At 46.1% G+C, this 26,321-nt stretch overlaps 1 protein-coding gene across 1 annotated transcript in view; it reads left to right on the top strand.

Moving 5' to 3' along the window:
* PTPRT (protein tyrosine phosphatase receptor type T) overlaps nucleotides 1-26,321 on the top strand; it is a 1,692,228-nt gene that overhangs the window by 498,218 nt on the left and 1,167,689 nt on the right. The window contains exon 5 of the mRNA XM_086932257.1: nucleotides 26,081-26,196. Coding sequence (XP_086788383.1) covers nucleotides 26,081-26,196 — 116 coding nt within the window. The remainder of the gene's footprint in view (nucleotides 1-26,080; nucleotides 26,197-26,321) is intronic.

The following is a 26,321-nucleotide window of genomic DNA, read 5'->3' as shown; positions in this document are numbered from 1 at the left end:
ATGTGCAATGTGCCTGACGTCAGGGCGTTAAGTGGGATGGAAACTTGGGGGGGTGGGGGGAATGGGGGGGGTCTCGAAGGGGCATGGCCAATGTAATTAAGGGTGTGGCTTAAAACACATATACTGAAAATCTATGCTTTGCTTAGTGTGTCGCCCAACTGATATTTTGCTGCTTCTGTCATTGCATCCAGATACACAATACAGACAAGCTAGGACTATTGGCGTTGCCAATGGTTGTTGTTTGCATAAGATAAATTAGCAACACCTATGTCTTCGTTGTGTAGGATATTGGAAATGCTTCAGTTCTGAAATGATGAGACTGTGAAAGAACTATAACCAGTCTCTTTGAAGCTACATCAAAGGCAGTGGAGGGTGGTACAGCTGCAGAATTAAAATTTGTTTTTTCACCCTGAGGGTGAGGGCAAACATTGAGATCCCAACAGGGACCCACCTCAGCACCTGCTTTTAGAACTGCTGGTATGAGCACCAGCAAGACCTGGCCCACTTAAACCACTGCCTGGCCCTGCTATTATGCTAACGCCTATCAGCACAAGGACACATTTGGAGGAGTGTTACTCTTGAGTCGATGTGACGTTTGTTTGGTTTGTGTGTGACTTTTTGTAAAAAGCAGTAGCGCACTTTCCACAAGTGAGAGATTTCAGTTTTTTTTAAAGGAGGGCAGGGCACTTGCCGTTGGCCTTTTTGTTTTATTTGAATGGGGTCGTACATTTACTATGGGTGTTTTCTCCCGTTGCTATGGTAACTTTTGCTCTGAGTACGAGACGATTCCTGCCATTGCATTGCCCTCTGCTCCCTTCAGGCGTCGGCAAGCTTAGATTGCACGCACTGATTTTCCTCAACATCTCAGCGCTCCGATGAATTCACAGGGTTTCCCTTATATCAAAATGCAGCTCAGTGGGCGAATGCAACGGCTGCAGATAGGTATATTCGAACTACAATCACATAGTGTATTCCCAGTGAGATCATTCAGCGGGTTAATGAAGCCACTGTAGGTTAATTTATATGCAGATGCAGGCCACATGTCCTTACCGTAGTATGACAACTCCTTACATTAATGCATTTACTGTAGACACCAGTGTGTAACCTGCAGGATGCAAACTCCAATTCCAAAAAGAGAGATCCGAGCGTTAAAATACTTGTTGCAAAGATGTGCATGTGGCATTGAAGTTACAATGCTTTTAAGATGAATTATTGGAGAAATCCATCTGCTACAGGGTTCTAGTCCCTCTCAGAGTAATGAGTGGATAATGCACATGACAGTAGGGGGCGAGGGGTGATTCTGTGTGTTTGTTAAGAAGTCCTCACACAGGACATCTGGTCAGGTCGCCTGAAGTCCTGAGGCGCCCGGAGCTGCGGGGGCTCCCTGGTGGCAAGTTTGGACCCCTTGATGAGGCGTGAGAGCTGAGACCGTTCCTGGCGCCGGAGCCCGGGGCACGAGCCAAGATGGTGGATCTTGCCAAGCTTTGTTGCCGAGACGTTCACTGCGGCACTGGGACCTACGGGGGCCGCGCGGCCGCTGACGAGGACGAGGGTTCCGGTGATCGCTCTTACTTAGCCTCAGAGGGCATTTCAACTGACGAAGGGTAGTGCCTGGTCCTCTTGGCGCCCACGACGTAAGCTGCGATCCCCCAGCTTCCGCCCCGGTTTACGGATGGGAGCCCCCTGTCGTGCGGAGGCTCATGATGACCTCTCCTGCTGACAACGCCAGGTACGGAGAAAAGAGGGGGGCTCCCCCTACACTCCAGTGGGTCACCAGGAATCACCTTGAACGAACAGACCTTAAGATGGTGGTGGTCAGGCAAATCTGCACAACCTCGTGAGGAGGCCCCGGTTGGAGGCTACATACCCCTGATGGCTCTCCCTTCTTCAGAGACCTGTTTTCACCTGTGAGGGGGACCTGAGTTAATACCAGCCCACCCCACAGTGGCTTATCGAGTGTGGCCACCCCACGTCTGCAGCAGCCCCCGCAATTCTGGCCAGCAGAGAGGGCCCGTGCGGAGCAGCCCTCGGGGCACACACACCCCTCCCCCAAAACAAAGCAGCGGGGCCGTGAAAACACAAGATGCAGGCAGCAGCCCTGCAGCCATATTCGAATGAAAGAAACTGCGCCACTGACTCTCCTGGACTTCTTTACTTTTCTTTTGTCCTGGCCGCCATTGTGCTGCTGCTCGCGGCCGCTTTTCTCTGGACCCTGACCCGCCACCTTGTCCATTCCCTCGTCCTTTAACCCTTTCCCCTAATTTCCTCTTTGACGATCCTCAAATGTTTCTTCCTTTTTCTGATTTGCCTTTTCTCCATACCCTTGCATCTCTCCCACCCTCCCTTGGTGCTGTGACTGCATCTCCCCTCCGACCCCACTTAACCCCTTCAAATCTCATGACGAGCTCAGCTCGTCATGAGCCACGTTGCTCGTGTGCTCATGACGAGCTGAGCTCGTCATGACCTTTAGAACGCTCGCACGCTGGGCAAATTCCCCTGCTCTGCGAACGTTCTAAAGAAACGGGTGTGGTCATGACGAGCTCAGCTCGTCATGAGCACACGACCACCGTGGCTCATGACGAGCTTACCTCGTCATGAGCACAGGGGCGCTGTGCGCGCCCCCCCCCCCCCGCCCCCCAGCACAGCATGGGAATTTGCCCAGCTGCGAAGGGGTTAATGGAACTCTGCTGGGTCTTGACCTGAGAAAATCCACTTTATTTATATATGTATATAGAGATAACTCTAATCACTAGTATATGCAGTAGACCTTTGTACTCTCTACCATTCCTATGTGACTCTTAGAGTATATCCATCTGTATCTCTTACTTGAGTGACTCTACTTTTTGTATATTTACAATTTTTCTATTTGTTTGTATCTCTTCCTTGTGTGACTTTACATTTTGTACATATGCAATTTTTTCTGTTTGCATCTTTTATGTAACACATGTAATCCTAAGTCCTTAAGTTTTGCAACTAGTTCTTATGTAAAGCGCTCCGACACCATTCGGTAAAGTTTGCGCTATATAAAATCGCATTAAATAATTAAAAAATTAAAAACATCTAGCTTTTCGTAGTCCCAGGTTTAAGATAATTTAATGAATTTCATTTGTTACCATCTATTGTAAACGGAATCTAAGAGGCTATTTACTGTTTTTTGGTGACACTATGTAAATGGTTTACATTTTTTCGTGTCTTTATTTTGCAAGATGGTTCAGTCGGTTAGTGTTTGTTCAACAGCTGAAAGGTTGCAAGCTCTGGCACTTAGACTGATTACAAATCTGCAGCTCACTTGTGAGAAAAAAAAGTTATCTCGTTACCAGACATTTTTCCTCTACACAATATGATCAAAATACTTCCACTGTTACTGGAATGTGGATTGGTCATTTATGAAGCCCTTCCAGCAACACTACTCACCTCGCAGTAATTAATGATGTATTGATAGATTTATTTATTTATATAGTTCACATACACAACTCAGTGGCATCTGAGGAGGTGGTCCCATAGTTTAGGGGCGAAGAAGCAAAAGGTGCACCCCTCTACAGTGAGATTTTTTGTTCCTAGGCTGCTGTAATTACCCTCGGGGCGTCAGTGGTTGAAAGTGTAGCACGATTCACCAAGCCAGAACTGACAAAACCATAGGAAGATAAAGGGGTCTTCAATAGGGGTAGGCTATATATTCTGCTCCTCCAGCTGAATCGGCGAAGTTTTGGCCACTCCCCGTTACACTTGTCCGGTTAAATTCCGACAACCGCTTTGTGGTGGAGCTTTTCCTCACACACGGCTCTCTAATGGTAAGTTGGTTAGTGCGAGTGAGATTTGCCATCCCCTAGCGCAATTTTCTGTTGCTAGTAAGGCACTCAGCAAAGTGCCTATTGCTGCCCATTCGTGGAATTCGATAGAACCTTGCAGAGTTTTTTTGTACCTCTGTGAGTTCTGCCAAGAATTAGTCTTCAACAGGAGTCTGAGCTTGACCAGGTACCAATGGAGATTTCTCCTTGCTGGGATAACTTGACCAAATTAATCCAATTTAATTGCCATCCTGACACATGCTGGGGCCTATCAAGCTGGTAAGCAGGAAGGCCTAAAACATACTAAGTTGCTATAGTAGAGTTTGGACCGCAGAGATATTTTAATGAATAGGCAAAGTGGGCTATAGACTTGCAAGGGGCCCCTAGCAATCTGATATTTCTTTCACTCTTGATTTTGCAATTAGAACCTCTCTAAATCCTCTACTTCTAACTTTGTCTCTGATTTTCAGATTCAAGATTTCAAATTCAAAGTTGTTCCGAAAAGGGGGGGCCATAATATGTTTAGTCTGGGGCCCCAAGAATCCTTAAGAGGACACTCTGGACAATATCAATAAATGTATCCCAAAAGACATTGGGAAATAAGGTGAGTTTTTCAGCCATAATGGTCAGCGACAGACTGCCACTCCAAAGAATCTTATAGTTACCCAAAAAAAAGAAATCTGTCCTTTCAGCATACAGTTTCAAACAATTTTGGACCATCGATTGCTGGATAACTGCTAGACAATCTCTTAGATTTGTTGCAGAGCCGAGAGCTTTCATTTCCTAAAATAAGACAGCGCCTGACAGCCAGAACCTCTAATCAGTCTGGAGGGGGCTAAACATATATATACAACATCAGAGAATACGATGATCTCTGAGGTGCCACACACTGAATGGGGGCACTTTGAAATGAATGTTGTGGATCTGGGAGCTATTTTCAAGATATGACTTAACACACAAAAGTGGTCCCTTGGAGTCACATCTTTGCGAGTCTCACAAGCAAGCCGGCATGGTCCACAGTTTAATAGGCAGGGAAAGATCTAAAATCATCACTGGATCTAATATTATCTCTCATAAATGCTAAATCTGTTTCTATACCCCTCAGTGGACACAAACCCAGCTGTCAACAGATTTTCCCCTCAAGGGGCCGTATCATGATCCTAGTTTTGCGCTCCAGACCGCAGTACGACTCCATGACTTTGTGTTTTTCCCCCAAATTGCTGTGTTCTTCAGTGCATAAATTAACTCGGAAAATCTCCAAAGTGGAGCAGACAGCAAAGTTCAGAAATACATGGCTGTGATAGCCTAAAGATATACATAAAGTATACTTAAAAAACTGTAACCAAGCCAGAAGAGATCAGTTAGGTCTGCAAATTCTTCCAGGGAGCTTTTTAAAATCCTGAAGGAGTTCACAAACCCTAAAGTAAACACACCCTCTATCACTCCTACACAAACGCTATGCAATGACTTGGCAAATTATTTGAAGGACAAGATAGACAAAATTTACCGATCCCTAGCGGTAGGAAATGCCACTGAGGAAATAACCCCAGTTGAGAGAGACCCCTCACTTCCCAGACTTGACTCTTTCACCACCATCATCACAGAGCAAGTGCAAAGCCTGTTGGAGCACACAAAATCCGGTGCTCCTTTAGATCTGTTGCCACCTTTTATAATGGCTGAACTTGCCCCAATCCTTGCCCCATCATTAATCGAGGTGTGCAACATTTTCTTGGCTACAGCCACCTTTCCCAGAAGTTGGAAACGGGCACATAAAACCTCTACTTAAACAGGTGCTGTCAGACCCCACAGAGTTGCAAAATTATAGATCAATCTCCCTCCTTCCTAGCAGTTCAAAGGTCATGGAGACATTGGTAAATAGGCAACAGATGGGATTCTTAGAAGGGCATAATCTACTGGACCCCTCGCAGTCAGGATTCCCGGCAGCCCATAGCACAGAATCTGCACTGGTAGAAGTAGTCGACACCATCAGGATGCTACTGGATAGAGGGTCCCCTACTAAGCTGGTGCTCCTGGATCTATCTGCTGCCTTCGACACCATCTCCCTCCATGTCTTATTGGACAGATTGCGGGAGATTGGTGTCGGAGGACAAGCTTAGTCTTGGATGCAGAGGTTCCTTAACAACAGAACTCAATATGTCCAATTAGACACATTTGTCTCCCAGACCAAGGCAGTGGACAAGGGGGTGCCGCAGGGCTCAATCCTAAGCCCCACCTTATTCAACATCTATGTAGCCCCACTTGCAGCATCATAAGATCCAGTGGCTTTGAGACAGTCTCGTATTATGCGGACGACACGCAGTTGATAGTCCCCACCGAGAAGGATCCAGAAAAGTCAAGACTTAAATTTAGGTCCTGTATGCTACAAATCGCCACCTGGATGAGCATGAACTTTCTGCAGTTAAATTCCAACAAAACAGAGATCCTTCTGTTCTGAAAAGCTACGGAGATGTGGTCTGCAGACTGGTGGCGATCGGAATTGGGGGAGGACCCCAACCCTACTGTCCAGGCACTTAACCTGGGCATTCTGATAGATAACAAGCTCTCGTTGGAAAGCAGTATCGGGAACCTGCTTGAGTATCATACGAATGTTGCAGAAAATCTTTCCATGGATCCCTGTGCAGGACAGAAATACCTTAGTACAGGCCCTACTAGTCAGCAGACTAGATTATGGCAATGTGCTTTTAGTAGGAATCAGGGAGGAACTTGCAGCAAGACTACAGGTAGTGCAAAATACAGCGGCACGGCTAGCCCTGAATAAATCCAAACGTACCCCCTCCCGCCCTCAGTTACAACAATTACACTGGCTACTTGTGACAAAGAGAGCTGTGTTTAAACTACTGGTGATGGTGTTTAGAGCACGACAAGGGATCAGTCTGCTCAATCTGAGGAGGAAAATAACAGCTTACAACCCGGTCCGTGCACTTAGATCTAGCAACCGGAATCTGCTTCTCCCCTGTAAAATCAAGAAAGCCAAATCGGGAGGACGTGCATTTTCACATCTTGCTCCTCTCCGTTTGAACCATTTGCCAGATGAGTTATGGGCCTGCCCTAGTTTGGGACAATTTAAGAAGCTCCTAAAGACTTGGCTCTTTTAAATCCTCCATAAGCCCTGTCCTAGTTCCCAGCACTGTGTGGCCAAATGCACCGAGAGATACCTGTCGGGATGATTTGTTGCGCAATAGAAGTCTTAAATAAATAAAAATAAATAAATAAATAGCTTCTCCATGTTTCTGGCCTATGGTATCTGCAGTTTATTTATTAACATGCAAATTTTCAGTGCTAATGTACGCTTTGCAGAAAACACAGTTTAACCCCATCGACGCTGGTCGTCCTCCGCACACGCCCACTGTGACGCATGATGGCTGGGGGCTGTCATGCGCACCGAAGGGGTTAAGGAAAAACAAAGGAATAGACACGTTCTTTTTCCTGTGGAAGAAGAGGGAAAGGAAGGGACAAATGGGATAAAGAAGGCGGCCTTGATGATAGTGTGGCCTTCCCCTAAACTAGCTGTGGGGTTATTGCAATTTGAGTAGCCAGTCTTGGGCATCTGAGAAGTAGGAAAGGAGAGATCAGATGTGAAATGAAGTAGGTGTTTTTACATTGGCAGTTCCTCCGCAGTGGCAGAGGAGCTTCGCCCCACTGCTCAGAGCGAGCAGAGGATAAATAAAATGATAATAACACAATTGTAGTATCATTTTATTTATCACTGTCCTGAGCTGCATAATAAGTGTAGAGCGGGGCTGGGCTGAGCACGGCAGGGAGGAGGAGTAGTGTGCACCTATAAGAGCGCATGTCTTTTTGGCCGGGTTGGAAAAACAGCACAGACTCAACACGGCCACTCAGACCAATCCAGGTGCTGCTCTCATAGTATACGAGCAGCGTCTGCATTGGGTGGGGAGTCTGTGCTTTGCGGCACATACACTTCTGAGGAGCAATGAGGCGGCCGGTGGCACCAGCAGGAGTGGAGTGGCTGGTAAGTTTTTAAATATATTTGTATTACCCAGCCCCTCCCTCCCATGTCTCCTCCCACCCCCCGCTTCCCACTATCTCCTTGCTCCACCACTTTACATAGGCAGCAGCCACCACTGGAGGTGGAATGGGAAACCATAAGGAAACGAGGGAGGGAAGAGGCAGAAGCCTCTTGACAGAGTTGATGACAGAGAAGTGAAGCACTGAGAGTGTTGGAAGGCAGGTATGACATATATAGGAGCGCAGATCAGGAGAGCCCAAGGAAGGTGAGAAACTAACCAACCAATGTCTAAAGCAGGGGTAGCCGCTTTCTTAGGGCTCTAGGGCCACACCCTTCCTACTTTCTGCATCATTGTACTTGCCATTGTTTTGCTCGCCTTAACACTAATGTTTAAAGGAACACTTTAAAAATGATTTGTGAAACCTACCTGGGGAAAAGCTGCTCCTTTGCCGTCCACCGCCAGTTGAGTCCGTTGGGCTGTCCCGGTTCCGGCTGGGAGCGGAGAACGCCAGCCGGGACCACATATCCCAGCATCCTCAGCGGCAGCAGCAGGAAACGCCGCCCATGCCATGCTCGCCGCAGCAAAGTGCCAGGAGGCGCTTAAAAACAATACAGGGCTCCCGCAGTGCGGGACGTGCGCGGGCATGCCCTGGCGAAACCTGGGCCAAGGGCGGGCCTGTCCATGCCCGTCAGAGACCGGAGGAGACAGTGCTGGGCTACCCCCTTTTATCAGTGTTCTGCTTATTTTAATCCCCTAGGTGAGCCAAGTATATCTACATTTACTTTTTATACTCACAAGTGTCCGTGGGACAATCGGCATCTAGGCCTGCCACAACAAGCATTGATAGTATGCTTGAAAGAGCAGTCAGCATTTTCAGCAATGAGATTGAACTTGAATGCCAGCAACTTAGACAATCTCACCATTACTTATGCGGACCCCACAGGTGACACCATATCTCATGCCCCTGCATCATACATTAACACATCAGCTACCCTAACGAACATTGGCGCACCTACTGGGGCGAAAAGCAAAAGGAAACCAGCTAAAGCAGTAAGCGTGAAGAGGAAGCAACCGACTTGTCCTTGTTCAACACGCACAACATTGAACTCTTTGATATGCCCTCCTACTAATCACATAACAGCCGTGGCACAGGTACCCACACCAGCTATTAATTCCCCCAGTCGCTCAATTGGAACTCAGACTGAGATTGATTTGTCCTTTACCAATAGTCGCAACAGGAGCGACATGGTCATAAGTTTTATTGTGGACACCATCACTGATAGTATAAAGGCAGCACTTGATAGTTCCTTGTCACTCTGAGGTATCGTTTGCTTGTCCCTCAATCCGTGCCATCTATGCCTCAGCCTGTTATTTCCAACACTGTTCTGACCGCAAATCCCAGTATGATTGTGTCCTCTGATTTGGGAATGTCAGCTAAGCCTCTTAATAATGCCCCAGCTCCACCAACAGACCGTGATTGATGTCCCCAATTTGAACTCAGGGTCAGGGTTTACTCAGTGTGATATGTGTAACAAAATTCGATTGTGTTTTGAACCTGGGGGTGCTGGTGGGTCAAATATGAATATTGCGAATGGTGGGACAATCCAAACTTTTGAAGGTAATGCCACACAAATCACGCCATCTATTTCTATTTCCCCTGTGGCCCCAATTAATACTCAGGTTGTAGGTAACATACTGCGAGAAGGCCTTACTGACCCCACCTGTTTGTCAGAGCATAGGGGCAATAGGGAGGTATTAAATCTACCCCCAGAAGCTTGTCCATATGTTGTGGTTTTAGCAGGTGTCCCCCCTCTAACGGTTAACCAGACAGAATCATGGGAGCAATTACGCTATAAGAGCTTGGACTGGCTCTCCAAACATAAAAGGTTTAGGGCGTCACCAATAGAGAATATCATCATGGTACAGAGAGTGGGATGGGTGGGTACGTCCCCACAATGTATCAAGGGTGATTGTATAGTGATTAATTTCCGCAGACCATCTGTGGCAAAATCAATACTATCACTACAGGAGGAGCAAGCTAATCCAACTATCAGTATTTGGGCCTTACCATTGGGCTATTTCTATAAGCCCTTATCAGAGGCACTCCGCTCTGACCTGTCTTGTACACCCCTGCCTTTCCCCTTACTCAATAGATTTATGCCTTTATCAGGTTTAGATTGTCAAGATTGACTACCCACTCCTCTTAAAAACTTAGAGCCAACAAAGGTAGAAGAGCCTGTACACTGCCAAACTTGCCCCCTGTCTTGTGAACCCGACATCTCACCTGTATTTAATGATGAGTCAACCCTAAAAATACTGAGCTGGAATGTCTTCTAAATTAGATTCACCTGATTGGTTGGACTTGTTTTACAGCCATGACATTGTAATGCTTCAAGGGACCTGGGCTACCCGGGACTTATTCTTGGAGGGGTTTGAATGTTTTAACGTCATATCCCCTACCCCAGACTCAGGACGGCTGCAGTCCACCAAAGCTTAGCTAGTGTGAACCATGAATTTGTATTTGTAAATCCCTCAGACCTTGGCTCCATCAATAGTAAATCCCTCCAAAGAACCCTCTATGCATCATATAAAAGTGCTAGATTGGCGACAGAGCGTAAAAAAACGCCAGTCGCCAGATACATGCATATTGAGACTGTTCTCCTCACGGTCTCTAGCTATTTGTTAAAACCAATTGGCCGTTGGGAAAGGGGCTTACTCTTTCGGCTGAGAAATGACACAATGAAATTTATGCTCTCATTTCCCGTGGGTTTCACCCCTAATCTCAACCTTTTAATCTGTCCATGTAATAACCAACACAAACAGTTGATGCTGCACTTTTTATTCTTTTGTTCTTATTTAATTTTTACCAAAAGGTTCTTGATTCCTTATTTTAAGGCTTCATGCGAAATCGACTATAAGGCAGCTTATGGGATGGTCATTGCTCTAAGAGATGATGAATTCATTTTTCGTGTTGGCTCTTTTTTGAAGGCAGAGGTGCGCACCCGTAACTCTATGCGCCCATGTGGAATCATAGTATGTATTTCATGTTTTTAACACATTTTCAAATGTCTTTTTAATGATTCGTCTTATCATTTGATTGTTCACTGTATTACTGGAGGCCTTTTTCTTAATTTTATAGAATATTATAATTGTTTTTTTGTCTTTGCACTTTTATGGATTTGTATTTTCATCCGAATAAAGTTTATATTGATTGATTGATTGATTGATTGTTAAAGATAGAAATACAATGCCAGTTCCTGAGCTTTGCCTTAGTGAGATCCAGGCAGCCACAAACTATTTAAAAGCACTTGCACTAGTGTGCATGTATTTGGCTTCCTGTACGGAATTAAACCAAGCTCAGGTCTTGATTCAGCCCCAACCTGCTATTTTAGATCCAAAACAGGACGAAGATCCAAAGTGTCTTTCTTTGAGACAAGAAAGAGGATTGAATAGCAACCCCTGCCCCTCTCCAGAGGAGGAACCTCCACAATAGCCATCTTCTCCAACAGGAGCCGCACACCTGTCAACAAAGCATCTCTTCGCAGAGGAAGCCGGGGCAGGGGAGTCTGAACAAAACCCGGAGGAGGAGGAGAGGAAAACTCGAGCCGGCAACCTTCTGAAACAGTCTGAACCGCCCAGGCATCCGGAACTGACAACTACTGGGCGCGGAAGGACTGGAGGTGACCACCAACTGGCAAAGGCAGACAGTCATTGAGAAGAGGAGGAAGCGGAGGTGGCAACACCGGCAGCGGCCTGGGGCTTGGCACTTGCAGGGGCCCCCTGGTCATGACCCCTGCCACGAAAGGACTGAGAAGCGCCACGAGCAGGAGGCCCAAAAGCGCGACGGTAACCAAACCCAAGACCCCGAGAAGGAGGGCGGACAGGAGCCACAAGCTTGCGGATCTCAGCAGACTGCTTGACCATACCCTCCAGCTGAGGACCGAACACCTTGGAACCTTCAAAGGGCAATATAAGGAGGACCGACTTCTGGGAAGATTCCGCCTTCCAGGAACGCATCCAAATATGACGACAGGCAGCAATGGAAGCACCAGAAGCAGCCGCTGCCTCCCCCAAATTGTCGAAGGAAAGATCCAACAGGTAACGCGCCTGCAACTCCATCAGATACAAAAGAGGCGAGGCATCCTCGCGGTCGTTCAGCAGAACCGACAGGGACTGGAAATCCTTAAGGAGCGACTGAACCATATAGTTGGAATACGCAGTCGACCGGACAGAAACATTAGAAGCGGCATATGAACGCTTCACCGCCCCTTCAACACGCTTATCCACAGCGTCTGCAGGAAGGGCGTCCTCAGAAACGACCAAACCCTGAGAGGAAAGGCCAGCCATCAAATTGTCAACTTTCACAGCCTGAGGGAACTCAGCAGCAAAACCCTCAAGAGGGTAACGCTTGGACAGTAAACGAGGAAAAGCAGACTTGTCCACCTCCTTCCATTTGTGAGACAGCACATTGTGCACCGCCCCGTGCAAAGGAGCAGGCTGGACATACTGTGTACAGAAGTCATCCTCCAAAACAGCATCCGCAGGAGTAGAAAAGCCCAAATTGAACCGCACATGGGTGAACAGTTCAGCGAGCTCAGCACCCTGAACAAAGCAACCACGGACACCCTCATCTTCATCAGGACCAACGTCATCCTCAGGAGCAGCCTGTGGATCCAAAAAAACATGAGGCAACTTGGGAGGGGGCCCAGCTGTGTCCCTAGCCAGGAAAGCAGCAGCCACAGCCTCATTTATAAGCAGGCGTAGGGTATCCAGAGGGGCCGCAGAAGAAGAAGCCTCAGAAGCCATGAGACAACAAAAGACAGAGTGCACAGTATCCAAGTCCAAAAGTCAAAACGGGCACAAACAAGGACAAAAAACCAGCCCTGAAGGACCCCATATATAGGCCCGAGGACCCGAGCACCCGGGGGCGGAGGAAAATGTGGGCCGGCATAAAAAGTCCAGCCGGCCGCCAAAATCTCCCCCAAAAGCTCAAACGGGCTTTTGGGGGCAGGGCAAAAACGGGACGGGAGACCACCCAGGAACGGCCGCTGAAGCAGGCCAGCACACCCGGTGAGTAAAATGTGAGCGGAGACGGCCGCTAACGCGAACCGCGTATAATTTAAATGCCCGAATACAGAGGCAGCGCGTGGGAAATGACATCGGAAACAAAGGCAGCCGCTAAAGCAGGCCGCCGTATAAACAGCAAAAAACAACAACAGGGTAACTCACCCAAATCCAGGCAACCCTGAACAGCACAGCCAGGCAGACTGGAACGTAGAGTGCAGAAAAAAAAGAACAGGATGTTTCTTGGTGCACTTCCCCCTTTATAGTCACGTGATGGTGACGTCATCCTAGGGGGAAGTGCAAACAGCTCAGCTAGGCAGGGGTTTTTGAAGAGCAGACTAGCTGCTCACTTGTCAGGAATGGGACGGGGAGACAGGACGAGGAGGTAATATAAAAGTGCTGGTCCACGGTAGCAGACAGTACCGGCACATTTATAGCACTAATGATCTCCGAAAATATCTCAATATGTCAGCAACTGTTAAACACCGGCAAGAGGTGCATGTGTTAACTGACAGAGTAGTATTAAAGGGGCGCTGGATTCCAATAATGAAATATTGTACTTCTTTATTATGCCGAAGCATTTTGTTTAAGACCATTGAATTAAAACACTACTACCACTCACAGTTTAACAGTTTAATGCATTGAAGTGAAATGCTACCACATGTTTAATGAACAGTGTATTAATTAACATGCAAAAGTGTTTCAATTAAGTGTATTAAATTGTATACTACAATGAGTGGCATTTATTAGAAGTGATAGCTTATAAACATGAGTCATTTTTGCCCCTAACCCCCTGGCCGGATGATATGCCAGTGACGAACGAGAGACACATGGTTTATTATGTTCACCGTAGGCTTCGGTTGTGATCAGAGATGGGCCAACATTGTGGTTTATTAGAAACTGCTGGAGAGGTTTGTTTTAATTGCAAGATGCTCTATCAATCACGGCTTCACCGCTTGATCATGAGCAATTCCTGTATTCCACTTTGCCTCTATCTTTTATCATCAATTTTTTTTTAATAACAAACTTTATTTGTGTTTTTGCCAGTACATCACGGCCCAGGGGTCCATTGCATACATCCACTTAGAGAATCTTTCATAAGTGAACCGGGATTGTGATACAGCAACATAGGCAAAATGAACTATTAAAACTAGCTAACATTCTCATCTCTTTTGATTTGATGTGATGATGAAGGACAAAGAGGGACAGTGAAATAAGGCAATTGCCTAAGATTACACAATGTAATGATTGATAAATGGCAAAGAGGTAGAGTCAAATAAGGCAATTACCTAGGATAAAACAGTTTGGTCAAGGGAGGAATCCGGGATTGATGACTGGTTTCCTGGTTTCATGTTATGCAATAAGGCCACTAGATCGATATTTTCAAGTGTAAAACATTTGTGACCCCCCTTCCCCATGATGAGGCCAGTAAAACATGGAGAGACAAGTCAGTTACCATGTGCACCTTATTTCTTCTAGGTTGTTATCATACATGAAGCAACATTATAGTCTAGAACAATATCTACAAGAGAGATGTTTTAATAGTGCACACCTTGTACTAAAGTATGTCAAAGTATTCTCAAATAAGATAATAAAGTACAAGGAGGCACAATGAAGGAAGTCAGTTCTCTAGGAACACACAATTTGAAAAAAAGGGAAAGTTGGGATTTCCCAAAGTTTACCGATTTTATGTTGTGCAATTCTGCCAGTAGATGAGTTTCTCAATAATCTGTCAATATCTGTTGCGTTCGCATTTAACCCTAAAGGGTGAAATCCCAACTCCTCTTGCCTGGTGTTCACACATTTGAGTAGGTCAAATTAGATTGACAAACTAGAAATTGTATGTAATATTTTCAAAATTTTCCTTTAAGAACGCATGTAACAACATTTATTGTTAATTTGTTATAAAAATTGTGCTGGAAAATGCCATCATTTTACACCAAGTTTTTTGTGGTGTAAATACCACCAAATAGCCATGGGAAAATTCCAGCTTGCTGGCTATGATCACTTGCCGAATTTAACTAATTTATCTTAAGCCTCACCACTATCAAACTACACCAGCCGCCACTGGTCTACAGTATCAAAAGGGGCAAGAGGTATACTTGTCATCCACTAAGTACATTGTCACAGCTGCATCTCTAATTCAAGCACCTTCCTAATAAAAGTATCTACCTGTCGGTCAACTGCTGGAGGGTTAGAGGTGGAGAGATGTGAGGATATTTGTTCATCAGTTTACTCTGCCTTATGAGACAAAGGAGCCATTAGCCTATGCAGAGGAATGCACCCTAGGAGCTAAATACAAGCACCCAGCACCCACCTGTACTAGTTTGTACTGGGTTTTCGGTTCTGCTGCCCTTTCCCTAGATTTCGTGGCTTGCTGTTATATGGAGTTCAGAGTGGTCTTAGCTTGGTATGGACTGGAGAACACATTTGGGGGGTTCATTTATTTGAGACACTTACATATCGCAGAGCCCTTCCCAATATATTCCTGGATTATTCAATAAATGCACATCTGTGTGAAGGATCAATTGACTTTTTTTGTTGGTATAAAATAGGTGATGCTAACTTTTGTTAATAAACACCATGCAATGTAAACCCATTTCTTGTCATGGTATACCAGACATGACTTGTCAATGTATGTTATGACATTATTGTGATTTTTTCTATCTGAAGCATACTGTCAGAGGGGTCCATTCAAATGTAATGTGACTCTTTCATGGAAGGAAGAAACACTCTCTGTTATCTTGCCTTAACAAGTGAAACCCAGCATCGAACAGTGCACCTAACTACCAAAATATCCTCTCTTAGAAACTTATGCAGCTTGGCCTTCTCCTCCTTCACATGGGGTTGGGTCTTCTCCACTCATCAGCATGTCAAACACTGTCCTTGAGCACACATCAGTGACGTATGTTGTTCCATGTGGGAGCATGGAGGAAAAGAAGCACAAACAAGCTTATGGCTAAGCGGACCACAGGCATCCATTTCCCCAAGGATATTGGTGGGCACAATATGAAACCCAGCAGGAGCTTGTGTTCTTTTAATGTTCAATGTCTAACCCAAGACACAGTTTTAGGAAAGGGCCTTGGAAGCACCTGAGAAGGCAGAAACTGTGGGTGAAGGTTACAGATAATAAGGGTAGGGACTGAAATGTGTATTTCTTGGCTGGAGTAGGTGAGGATGATTGCAAATTTCTATACACTGCATATCTCAGTATGCCAGCATGTCCAGAGGGTGTGATTCAAATAATTACAGTAAAAGCCTGCTTACAGTACCAGTGGTAGATTGTAAGCAAACACAACTACCAGTAAAAAGAAGTCTAACGTACAACTAATGCACAAAAGGATGGTGATAGGTATATCACATCTATTGGGTCATTTAACCACAGATGGATTCTTCCAAGGGAGTTATTCCCTTTCTCTCCGAGCAGATCATCAGGTCAGTTAAGGTATGGATGGGGGGTTGAGTGGCAGCAGAATTCTGTTTATCCACAAAGTTAAATTAGAGCCCCAAAGGTTAAGGGGGTTGGACATGAATCACTCTTCCTTCTCAGACCTTTGCTAGGCTAGGCATACTGGAGAAGAGTCAGTTGTGTGGTACATTGCCTCATCTCATGCACTGCCATCTTTTTCGACTGCAGAGTGAGGCTGCAAGAGAGGCGTGACAGGGATGAAGCTGTGACATTAATGATTGCAATAGTAAGAAAGGTGAAATGAAAGGCGAGAGGGACAGTGATGTGGAGTGGGACAGGCAAATGATGAGAAGGAGCCAATGACAGGGTATGTTAAAGATGTAGGAACCATTTTATACAAAGACACACATAGACCTGGCAGTGCATGCTTAGGAGCTCAAAACTGCACTCACATAGAACATGTACAGTACAGGAAACATTTGTACAATCTTCAATCAAGCACACAGACAGCACCATGGTGAGATTCCCAAATCACAGAATAAGTACAACATGAAAAGTATTAAGCAAAACCCACTTGAAAATAGGGCAGGCCGAACAGAAAAAGAAGTAGGGACATTACACTCACACAGAGAACAGGTAACATTATGGACACCAATAACAGAGTAAGCTACCCTCAAACACATCACAAGTGAAGTGCAGGAGGCAGCAGAGTGGAGAATCTACCACACATAGAACAGGTAAAATGTGGCTAGTGTAGTGTGAAAATACAAGATTCCCTAGTCACCCACGTAAACAATATACCATGACACACTACACGAGAAATAGCAGGCTTATGTCATCTACCATAAACAACGTAGACAAAATGGACATGAGTATGCATTTTGCATTAAGAAAATAGCAGTAAATGCAACAGAGCATAAACAGCAGCGTGAGCAGCTCTATAAATGTGCTCTTGCAGTTGGATGTTTCCCTCCAAATTACTCTTGATTACGTGAGCGGCATAATCATGTTATTATTGGTAATTCCCCGGAAGTCTCAAATTTACTCTGATTACACGTTGTTCAGTGTTCCTGAGCCTTTTCCAAAAACCCTTATTATAAATGATGTAATGCTCAACAAATAGGTTTAACTGCCAAAATAAATGTGACTCACATTTATGAACCAGCTGGAAAAAAATGGCTCACATTTGTAACTCCAGCAAGTCTCGAGTTTTCCATACATCCTGTCTGGGTGGTCCCTCGGGGTGTGGAACCACATACAGTGGCTTCTGCTGTGGGCAATATGTGTTGTGAAGGCCACTATGTTCTTCCCTATAAAAATGTTTTTTTAAATGCCATGTCCTTGCACTTTAATCAACCAATTGCAATTGGTCCTTCCATGCTGCTGCTGCAATGGTTTCCACAGCCTGCAAAGTGTTGCTTGCTACTGCATCCAAGTCTTTACTTAAACATGTTTACAACAGCAGCACACAAAGAGACACAAAACTGACTCATCAGACCACAAACCGGCGCACAGACACCACAAACTGGCACACACAAAGGCCTGTCAAACTATCTATTCTGCCACCTGCTAGATTGCCCTAAAAGCCAATCTGATCATGTTCACCACTGTGCAGGTTTCATTTCCTCCATTTTGTTGTTGTGCAGCATTCCTTATGCTTCTCCCCATCACCTTCTCCAGTGTCTTGCAGAAAAACATTGAATCTTATCCAGTCCTGTATTAATCCTTTGCTTTCTGGTATATGCTGTTTTGCTTTTATTGTTACAAATGCTGGACTGCAAGTCCCAGAATTCATAGAAAATCACAAAAAAATTGAGTTACTCCCGTGTAACATGGGTCTACTTTATATCTGTTATCTCTACTTTTGAGTACACCAAGGTTTCTGAAATGTACCAATGTGCAGAGGCACTCGGTGGCATATTCACAAGGATTGGCGATACTTATCGCAAACGCCTGTTAGTGGCAGTATTCTTATCACCGCCTAACCCCGAAAACTATCTCCATGTTAGCGGCTTAATAACAAGCCATCGCTACATGGCGATAGTATCAGGGAATGGCGGTGAAAACTGCTGCTAACATCAGGATGAAGGCATTAGGAAATCCGCTGTTAGTGGGTGAAAACTACTGATAGGCGCATTAGCCGCAAAACAACTCATGTTAGCCAGCCCAACATGAGTTTTTTTTGCCACTACTGCAAACAATAGCCTATCAGTCAACATCCAATAGAAAATAGGCATAAAACCCAAGAAAATGCAGAATGGAGCTGCCTGGACCAAGTGCAGCACACCACAACAAGCTCTACAAGCCACCCAACATCCAGGATGACCAGGATGAGTTCCAGGATGCCTCGCTGGACCTGCATCTGGAGCCTGGATGCCTCACTGCACCTGCGTCTGGAGCCTGGATGCCTCGCTGGACCTGCGCCTGGAGCCTGGATGCCTGACTGGACCTGTGTCTGGATGCCTAGCTGGACCTGCATCTGGAGCCTGAATGCCTCACTGGACCTGCGTCTGGAGCCTGGAGTGGGATGCGGAGGAGCTGAGAAGTCGAGCCGTGGCGGTAGACATTGAGGCGTGACGATCGCCCATACCTGGGTGTGAAGTCTGGCAGGTCGCATGGATACAAGTTGCTGACCTGTGTGAGAAGACCGCCTTGCGCACCTTGGAGCAGTTAATAGTAGAGACTTCCTGTGCCTCAACGTACGGAGGTCTGCATTGCATACTATGATTCAAAACTACACTGGGGTGCACAGACGGGATTACCAATGGTGGTTGCCGCCTCTCTGCATCACAGGCCGAATAATGGTGGGCTGGCTGGAAGCTGTGGAGGGTGAGGCCCCTGAGGTGCGCTGAACTTGTGTGGCGGAAGCGCTGCAACTTCAGGCCTAAGGGGGCCCTGCCTCATCAACTGCATTGGGAGGTTGATCAGTGGACTTGGCGGCGACTGCTGTACCCAGGCTTGTGAAATCCCACCTGGCTGAGGCTCCTGCTGGCTGAGTCACCGATTTGGAGAAAGTGCAGTGGATTGCGCCACAGTGTCAATGTCCAGGTGAGGGAGAAGGTGGAATGCATAGTGCAGGACGCCTGGGGGTCGAGTCGCCCAGGCCTAGCACACGTAGATGACGCACCCCCAGTGGCGGCTCATCCGCTATGGCGGAAGAGCATCATCCTACTGCTTTCAAGCAGTGCAGAACAGGAACAATCATCACATGATGATAACTTACTGATGTAACCGTGCTATGTTTCCTTTGCAGGTGGGAGGGTAGGTAGGACTGCTCCAAGCATGGGGCAAGGCATGGGCGGATTGGCATGCCCACTCAAGTGCGCAGTGACTGTTTGGTCGGCCCACTCAGGCCACCCAAAGCAGTCATGCTCCATTCTCTGTTCGTAATGCAGGCTGCATTACAGCCTGCATAGAGAAAATGCCCACCCCTCCAGCCCCTGGCTGCATACCCTGTCCTGTTGCCAATTACTAATCCCACTGCCGCATCACAGCTTTGTGATTAGATCAGGGGAGGGAGCCTGCTGCCAACTTCCTGTTCCTGGAAACACACGCAGGACAGCAGGAGCAACGAAGACACAGGACCCTGCTTCGAGGTAAGACTTCCCTTATTAAAATATTTACAACACCCACTCACACACACATCCCCGCGTCCACGCCCCATTTAGGTTTTTTTTTCCAGTGTTTACCACCTCACAGCTGTCCAGCCCCTCACAGCACTTCTCAATGGCGGCCGCTGTGCACCCATGCACAGTGGCCGTACCCTTCTTGTGACAAAGGCGCATACGTGGTTGCGACGCATGCCATAACATTGCATCCCATTCCAACGCATACTAATAGTAGGCACATTGCAACAGTAGAGTAGGTGTTGCATAGCAGAGACATTAATATCACTATTCCCACTTCAGTGAGTGCAACCCAAAACTAACCTTTGCACCCCAAACACAACTGTGAACCCTGGAATTCCTTTTTGAGCCCCCATAACACACCCAAAAATCAAATTTGACTCAAATACACACACCAAAATGTCATATTTTTCCCCAAAACATACCCTAATTTTCATATTTTACCCCAAAACACACCCCAATGTTCATATTTTACCCCAAAACACAACCCAATTGCCATATTTTATCCCAAAACACACCCCAATTTTCATATCTTATCCCAAAAGACACCCCAATTGCCATATTTTACCCCAAAACATACCCCAATCTTCATATTTTACATCTGAAACCCATACACACCAAAAAAACTTACATTTACCCCATTACTGAACTCACAATGCAATGTAAAGACACCTGCGTTGTCGGAGTTGCATTGTTAATGATGCACTGCCTGCATTGTAATGGTTGTCTCCCGTGCCAAAGGCAACCCATAGGCTATGCCGTTTGCGTCCGTCTGCCCCTCAGCACCAAGGAGCCTTCCTCTTGGACACTCCCCCACTACAACTCTAGTACCTTCCTCGCCATCAACCCCGGATTCCACCTCACCTTCCAGGACCACCCTCTGCTCTGGACCGAACATCGCCATCACTGACGGCTGTATAATCACCCACAAGGAGCACGCTGACCATCAAGGAGGAGGCAGTGCCATCACCTACAGAAGCACACTCCGACTGACCATGCACTCTAATGACCCATGGGTGACTATGGGCCACTTCAACTCTCACATCTGGACCAAGCCCAAGCACATCCTCAGCAGCACCCTAATGTGCAGGCCCCCCATTCTCCTATACTATTGTAGACCTCATTGTACCCCAGGGTCTCCCATCCACTGACAACATCCTACTCGGTGAACTCAAGTTCCACCTGGACAACCCCAGTGACCAGGACACCACCCCCTCCTGGGGAAGGTCCCCTACATCAGACTCGAGCAGCAAGTCACCTCAACTAGCCACATAGCAGGATACACGGTTGAGCACGTCACCTCCGCCAGTGGGAACTTCAACTACAGCCACAATACCGGACTCTCCTGCACCGACCATCATTGGTAACAAGACGTCTTCACCTTGCCCACCGGACGCCACCGCCATCATCGCACCCCCTCGCAGCTGGATCTAGGCTACTGAAGAATGCCTCGTCAACACCCTCTGCACCAACACTCCATCAACGCTTACAGACAATGACACCACAGCACACAACCGTCACTGGTGGATCTCAAATGGCGCCGACATTCAGGCACCCCTCAAGAACGGCACTGCGTCAGTACCTTCTGCCTGTCCGATGGCAGGCGTGATGGTGACACAGTTCAACAAGGATCGGCTGGCCCCATGCATTGATGGAGTTGCGTCATGGTTGTGACACGACTGCAGCAATGCGTGACTTTAGCGCAGATACATCAGGATTCCTGACGTATCTGTCATTACTTCTGTCATGGAGCACTGTCCAGTGAATACAGCGCATCAATGCTGTTGCAAGAAGGGCGTAGTGAGTAGTTTTGCAACTCTGTCTTGTCGCTGCACTGCAACACTTTTCATGACTGGGCCCCTGGAATAGGCACTATCTTATTGATTGTGCACATTCCTGCCCTGTAGTTTTGTCACAGGGCAGCACTCCAACATTGCTTGCAGCGCTGTCCAGCACCAACACATGCTGAGTGAAATCCCCATTTTTAAGACCAGCTATTTTCTGGTGTTAAGTAACTGGTTCTAACTGCAGTTAGAGACAGTTTTTCGGTCTTATGAACTTCAAGGATCCCCTTGTCAATATAGAGTAGTGGGCTTTGCGGCTGTTTTTGCATTTTAATGCCTCTCCTGCATTTAATTATTGCTAATAGAAGCAAGGATCTTTACAACAGACATTTTCACCTAAAAACTGCCGCTAATGGCTGTTAGCGACAGCTTGGTAATTGGGCGATAAATGTATTGCCGCATTAGCGGCACAAAAGTACTGCTAACGCGGCGATATCTCCTTGAGCATTTGCCCCTTGGTTTTGTTGTCTTACTGTCATCTGTTCGGTCACATAGTGTAATGTCAATGTGTAGTTCTTTTTTGTCTCTGTGTCCCATCACTGTTGTCCTACTGCGTCCATGACGAGTTCTAAGAACTTCTCTGTCTTCGGTGTCTTTAGTCTGTTCCATTTCCTAACTTCCCCTTATTGCAGTGATCTCCCTGTTTCTGTTACCTCTAAGCTGAGCCATTTGAAGGTAACTGTGCCGTTCTTCTGAAAACTACAACGCAATGAGGTTGGAATGGACTGTAACTCCAGTTGATATGGACTTCACAGGCGATAAAAGATTTAAATATGTTTTACATTTTACAACTGTTTTACAAGTCGTCTCGGGATATCACAATGGACTAAACTGTGAAATCTACAACACTACCTTAAAATGTCATGGTTTTAGTATGAACAGAAACCAGGGCAGACACAATAACGTGTTGTCATCGAGCATAAAAACAGCTTTATTTTTGAGCCTTCATATTTCACTGTAGTGATACAATACTGTAGACCTTTCACTGAGCAAATACATATATTTTTCAAAACATAGAGGCAAAGGCGAGTCCTGATAAACATATTACAAAGTATCAAAAATATATATATATATTTTTGGGGGATAACCTCTTACATGATCTAATCATCTTAGACTAGCATATGGGGCCTCTTTCTTATTACAAGTAAAAAAAATAGCCTCTCGCTGTTTTACATAGACAGGCGATTTATCAACTCCCACGTCTGGTGCTAAGGTCACCTATGCTAGCGAATTCGGAGATATAATGATGTTGGGCGATAATGAAGGGGATTCGGTTCGAAGTCTGACAGGTCCTTGGAAAGTGCAAACTGCTTGCCCCTAAAGGTGCGTTTCCTGAATCCTGATCAAATACTCTCATGTTTTCAGATTTGAATACTGTGCTCCACTAAGAGATGGTGGTTTGGATAATGGGAAACATATCGTCATTGATGACCATTACAAAAGTTAAATCTATGCACTGCAACCCCCCCCCCTCCCCTTATAAAGTTTACCCAGAAGACCCTGCATAGGCGGAAGTTATGGGTATGCAAATAGATTTTTTCTGAGTTTAAACAGAAAACCAAGTTCATGTTTGTAAGGCCTGCTCGGTGGCGCATTAACATATTTACTGTCACAGGCGGTAGGGGGCACCCAGCACGCTGAAGGCGTGCCCATAAATGACTCACTTGGGCCCATGTGTTTTCCAATTAAGTTAATTGAGTAATAATGGAAAGAGTAGAGTCTGGAGCCCTGTTGTGCGTCGTCTTTCAGCTGCAAACCCCCCCCCCCCCCTTTGTTCCGCGAGCGTTCGAGTAATTAGCCGCCCGCCAAGGAGCTGTGCTGTGGGGTACGGCTCCTGCTAAGGGTCGGGCGATGCAAATTTGACAGCTGCGCCTGAAAATACTTGGAATGGCTTTTAATTGTCTTGGAAGGCGGTTGACATGCAAGGCTGGACTTCCTTCAGGGCCAGCTACGGTAATGACGTCAGTAGCTGATAGCAAGCATTTGTTTCCTTGCAAAATCTCATCTCAGATGTAACCTGAAGGAGAGGTTGCACAGCGGTCTGTCTCACTAGTTATCCAGGAGTGTGAAATAACCTGGTTGAAGTTTCAGATGACTGTAGGGCCCAAGCAGTCATTACTGGCTGGACCATGGGATATGTCATCATGTTGTGAGGAGGAGATCTGGGTCCTGCAGGCAAGAATCCTTTCAAGATAATGTACTCCACGTCCTATCCCAAGGAGTGGACCTGAAATGTGGAGAAGAGAAGAGTATTCTATAGGGCAGGGCTGCCTCGCGGCTGCCTAGGTGGAGAGTCACGGTCCCGCCAAAGTAAAGAAAATGTCACTCGAGTGGGCTCCCAAAAAGAAGTTTGGTTACAGCCAATATCTGACTCGGAGTCTTCTGTTGGTACATGTTGCGTGACATAAGTATGGCGTAAGTATAGGAAATAGTCCTCTTGTCCACATTAATTGCAGACAGAAAATCCGATACCTTTAAAAGGAAAATAGAATGTGGAGCAAAATGTACCCGTTTGAAATAAAAAGATTAGCAAACATATAAGAATGATAACAGCATTGCTACTACTATAACTAGGGATGCGTCTACTACTACTACTACTACTGAAACTCCCACAATGGCTTCTACTACTACTAGTCAAGTACTCTTACTATTCAATCTTCTACTATAAATATTACTCCTACACCCCCACTATTGATTCTTCTACTTCTATACAACTCCTACCACTACTTCTTCTACTGTTCCTACTTCTATTAATTCTAATTCTACTCCTAGCTCTCCTACTACTACTATAACTACTAATGCTATTAGTACTACTACTACCAATACTATGGCTACTATTCTACTCCTGTTCCTATTACTACTTCTAGCACCACTATTAATATGGCTACTTGTATGCCGCTCTTAATGTTGGGTGTATGGACAACATTCTCTACTTGCCATCTCTCATGGGGGGGGGGGGGGGGGGGTTGTGAGGAGAGGGACAGCAACCTTTGGTGGATGGACATTTACACTTTCCTTATTCTTTCGGTAATCTCCTGATTCACAGAGTCCCACAATGCTGCTACTCTCCATACGTCAGATGCCATTCATGTGCCTATTTTGGAAGTGAAGGTTACATTTTGTTGCTCTCCAGCACTACAGCCACATGGCAGTCGGCAAGGCCTTCCCATGGATGTGCCACAAAAGGTTGCATGCAGTGGCGGCTGGTATTTGAAGGCGGTGAGGAGGTCGGGTCGTGGGGATGGAGGGTGGACGGAATGAAAAAAATATATATATCTAAACACCTGTCTGCCGCACTCCATCGCGGACGCCTCCTCTCGGTCCTCTTCCTCGCTTCCAGGGCAGGATGCAGCTGGCTCCCAAATGCAATGCAGCATTGTGATTGGTCTGAGCACCGTAGATCAGCACTCAACCAGAGAATGGGAGACTTAGCATGTTCTCCAAGCAGGCTGTAATGCAGCCTGCATGGAGAACATGCAAAGTGCGCATGAATGTTTGGCCGGCCCAGCCAAACATTCACTAGCACTTTAGGGAATGCAAACCATTGCTGTCCTCCCCTGCTTTGTCAGCAGAGCAGCCCTGCCTGCCCCATCCCGCCCGCAAAGCTGCTGCAACAAGGAACAAATAAAATGCTAATAACTTAGAGTTATTATCATTTTATTTTTCCTTTAGTGACACTGCTTAAAAGAAGCCGTCACTGTCTGCATGGGATATGCAAGGGGCGTGGTATTGTCTGATTCCAAGCCTGGTCAAGTCCTCTAACATAACTTGTTTAACTATACAGTAGTGGTTAATCAGCTCACCTATTGCTCTTCTGAAACGTTGAATTCATTTCTTCAAATATTAATCCATCGTTCGCGCTTTTTCCAAAAGAGATGCCTCTATTTTCCTCTGGGTCTATTTCCCTAGGTCTAGATAGAGATAAAAGAACTAAAGTCTGGGAGCAAGAGTGTGCAAAGGGGGCATGAAGCTGCTCACAGAAATATAATCTTGCCTTGAATACTGTGTGCTGGTGGGAGGTTGGTGTCACTGTTCAAGATATCCCATGGGCTTGGATGTAAGGGACACTACAGACCACCCCACAGGAGTCACTATGGTAAGTTAACCTGTACTAATTTCACAATTGGCCGCTCCTGCCCAGTAAAATGTAAAACAGCGTGAGAAAAACAAGGCAATTTAAAATAGTATTTTGAATAGAACTGATGGAGTTTTGTAGTAACATATCTGTAAGAGGAACCAAAAGGTGTGATATTACAATATCGTCTGTCTGGCACAATTACTGACGCCTTTTCCATGTATAATTTAATTGGATCTCATATTGGACTTCATCTCTGACTTTTTTCTTCTTTCTACGTAGGGAAAGCTCCACATTTCCTGCGGCTTCAAAATGTGGAAGTGAACGTGGGACAAAATGCCACTTTTCAGTGCATCGCCGGCGGAAAGTGGTCCCAACACGACAAACTGTGGGTCCAGGTACAGTGAACTTCTCATGTCTTTCTTTATCGTACGACCAATAGTGGTTTCCAATAGTGTGCACTACTCTGCACAAAGCCTCAGCAACATTTATTATGACCACAAGCCTAATGCACAAGTACAAC

The sequence above is a fragment of the Lissotriton vulgaris genome, chromosome 7, assembly GCF_964263255.1.
Source record: "Lissotriton vulgaris chromosome 7, aLisVul1.2, whole genome shotgun sequence".
In the NCBI taxonomy this organism is placed as follows: domain Eukaryota; kingdom Metazoa; phylum Chordata; class Amphibia; order Caudata; family Salamandridae; genus Lissotriton; species Lissotriton vulgaris.
The sequence above is the reverse complement of the archived record's forward strand: the minus strand, read 5'-3'. Positions and strand labels throughout refer to the sequence as shown.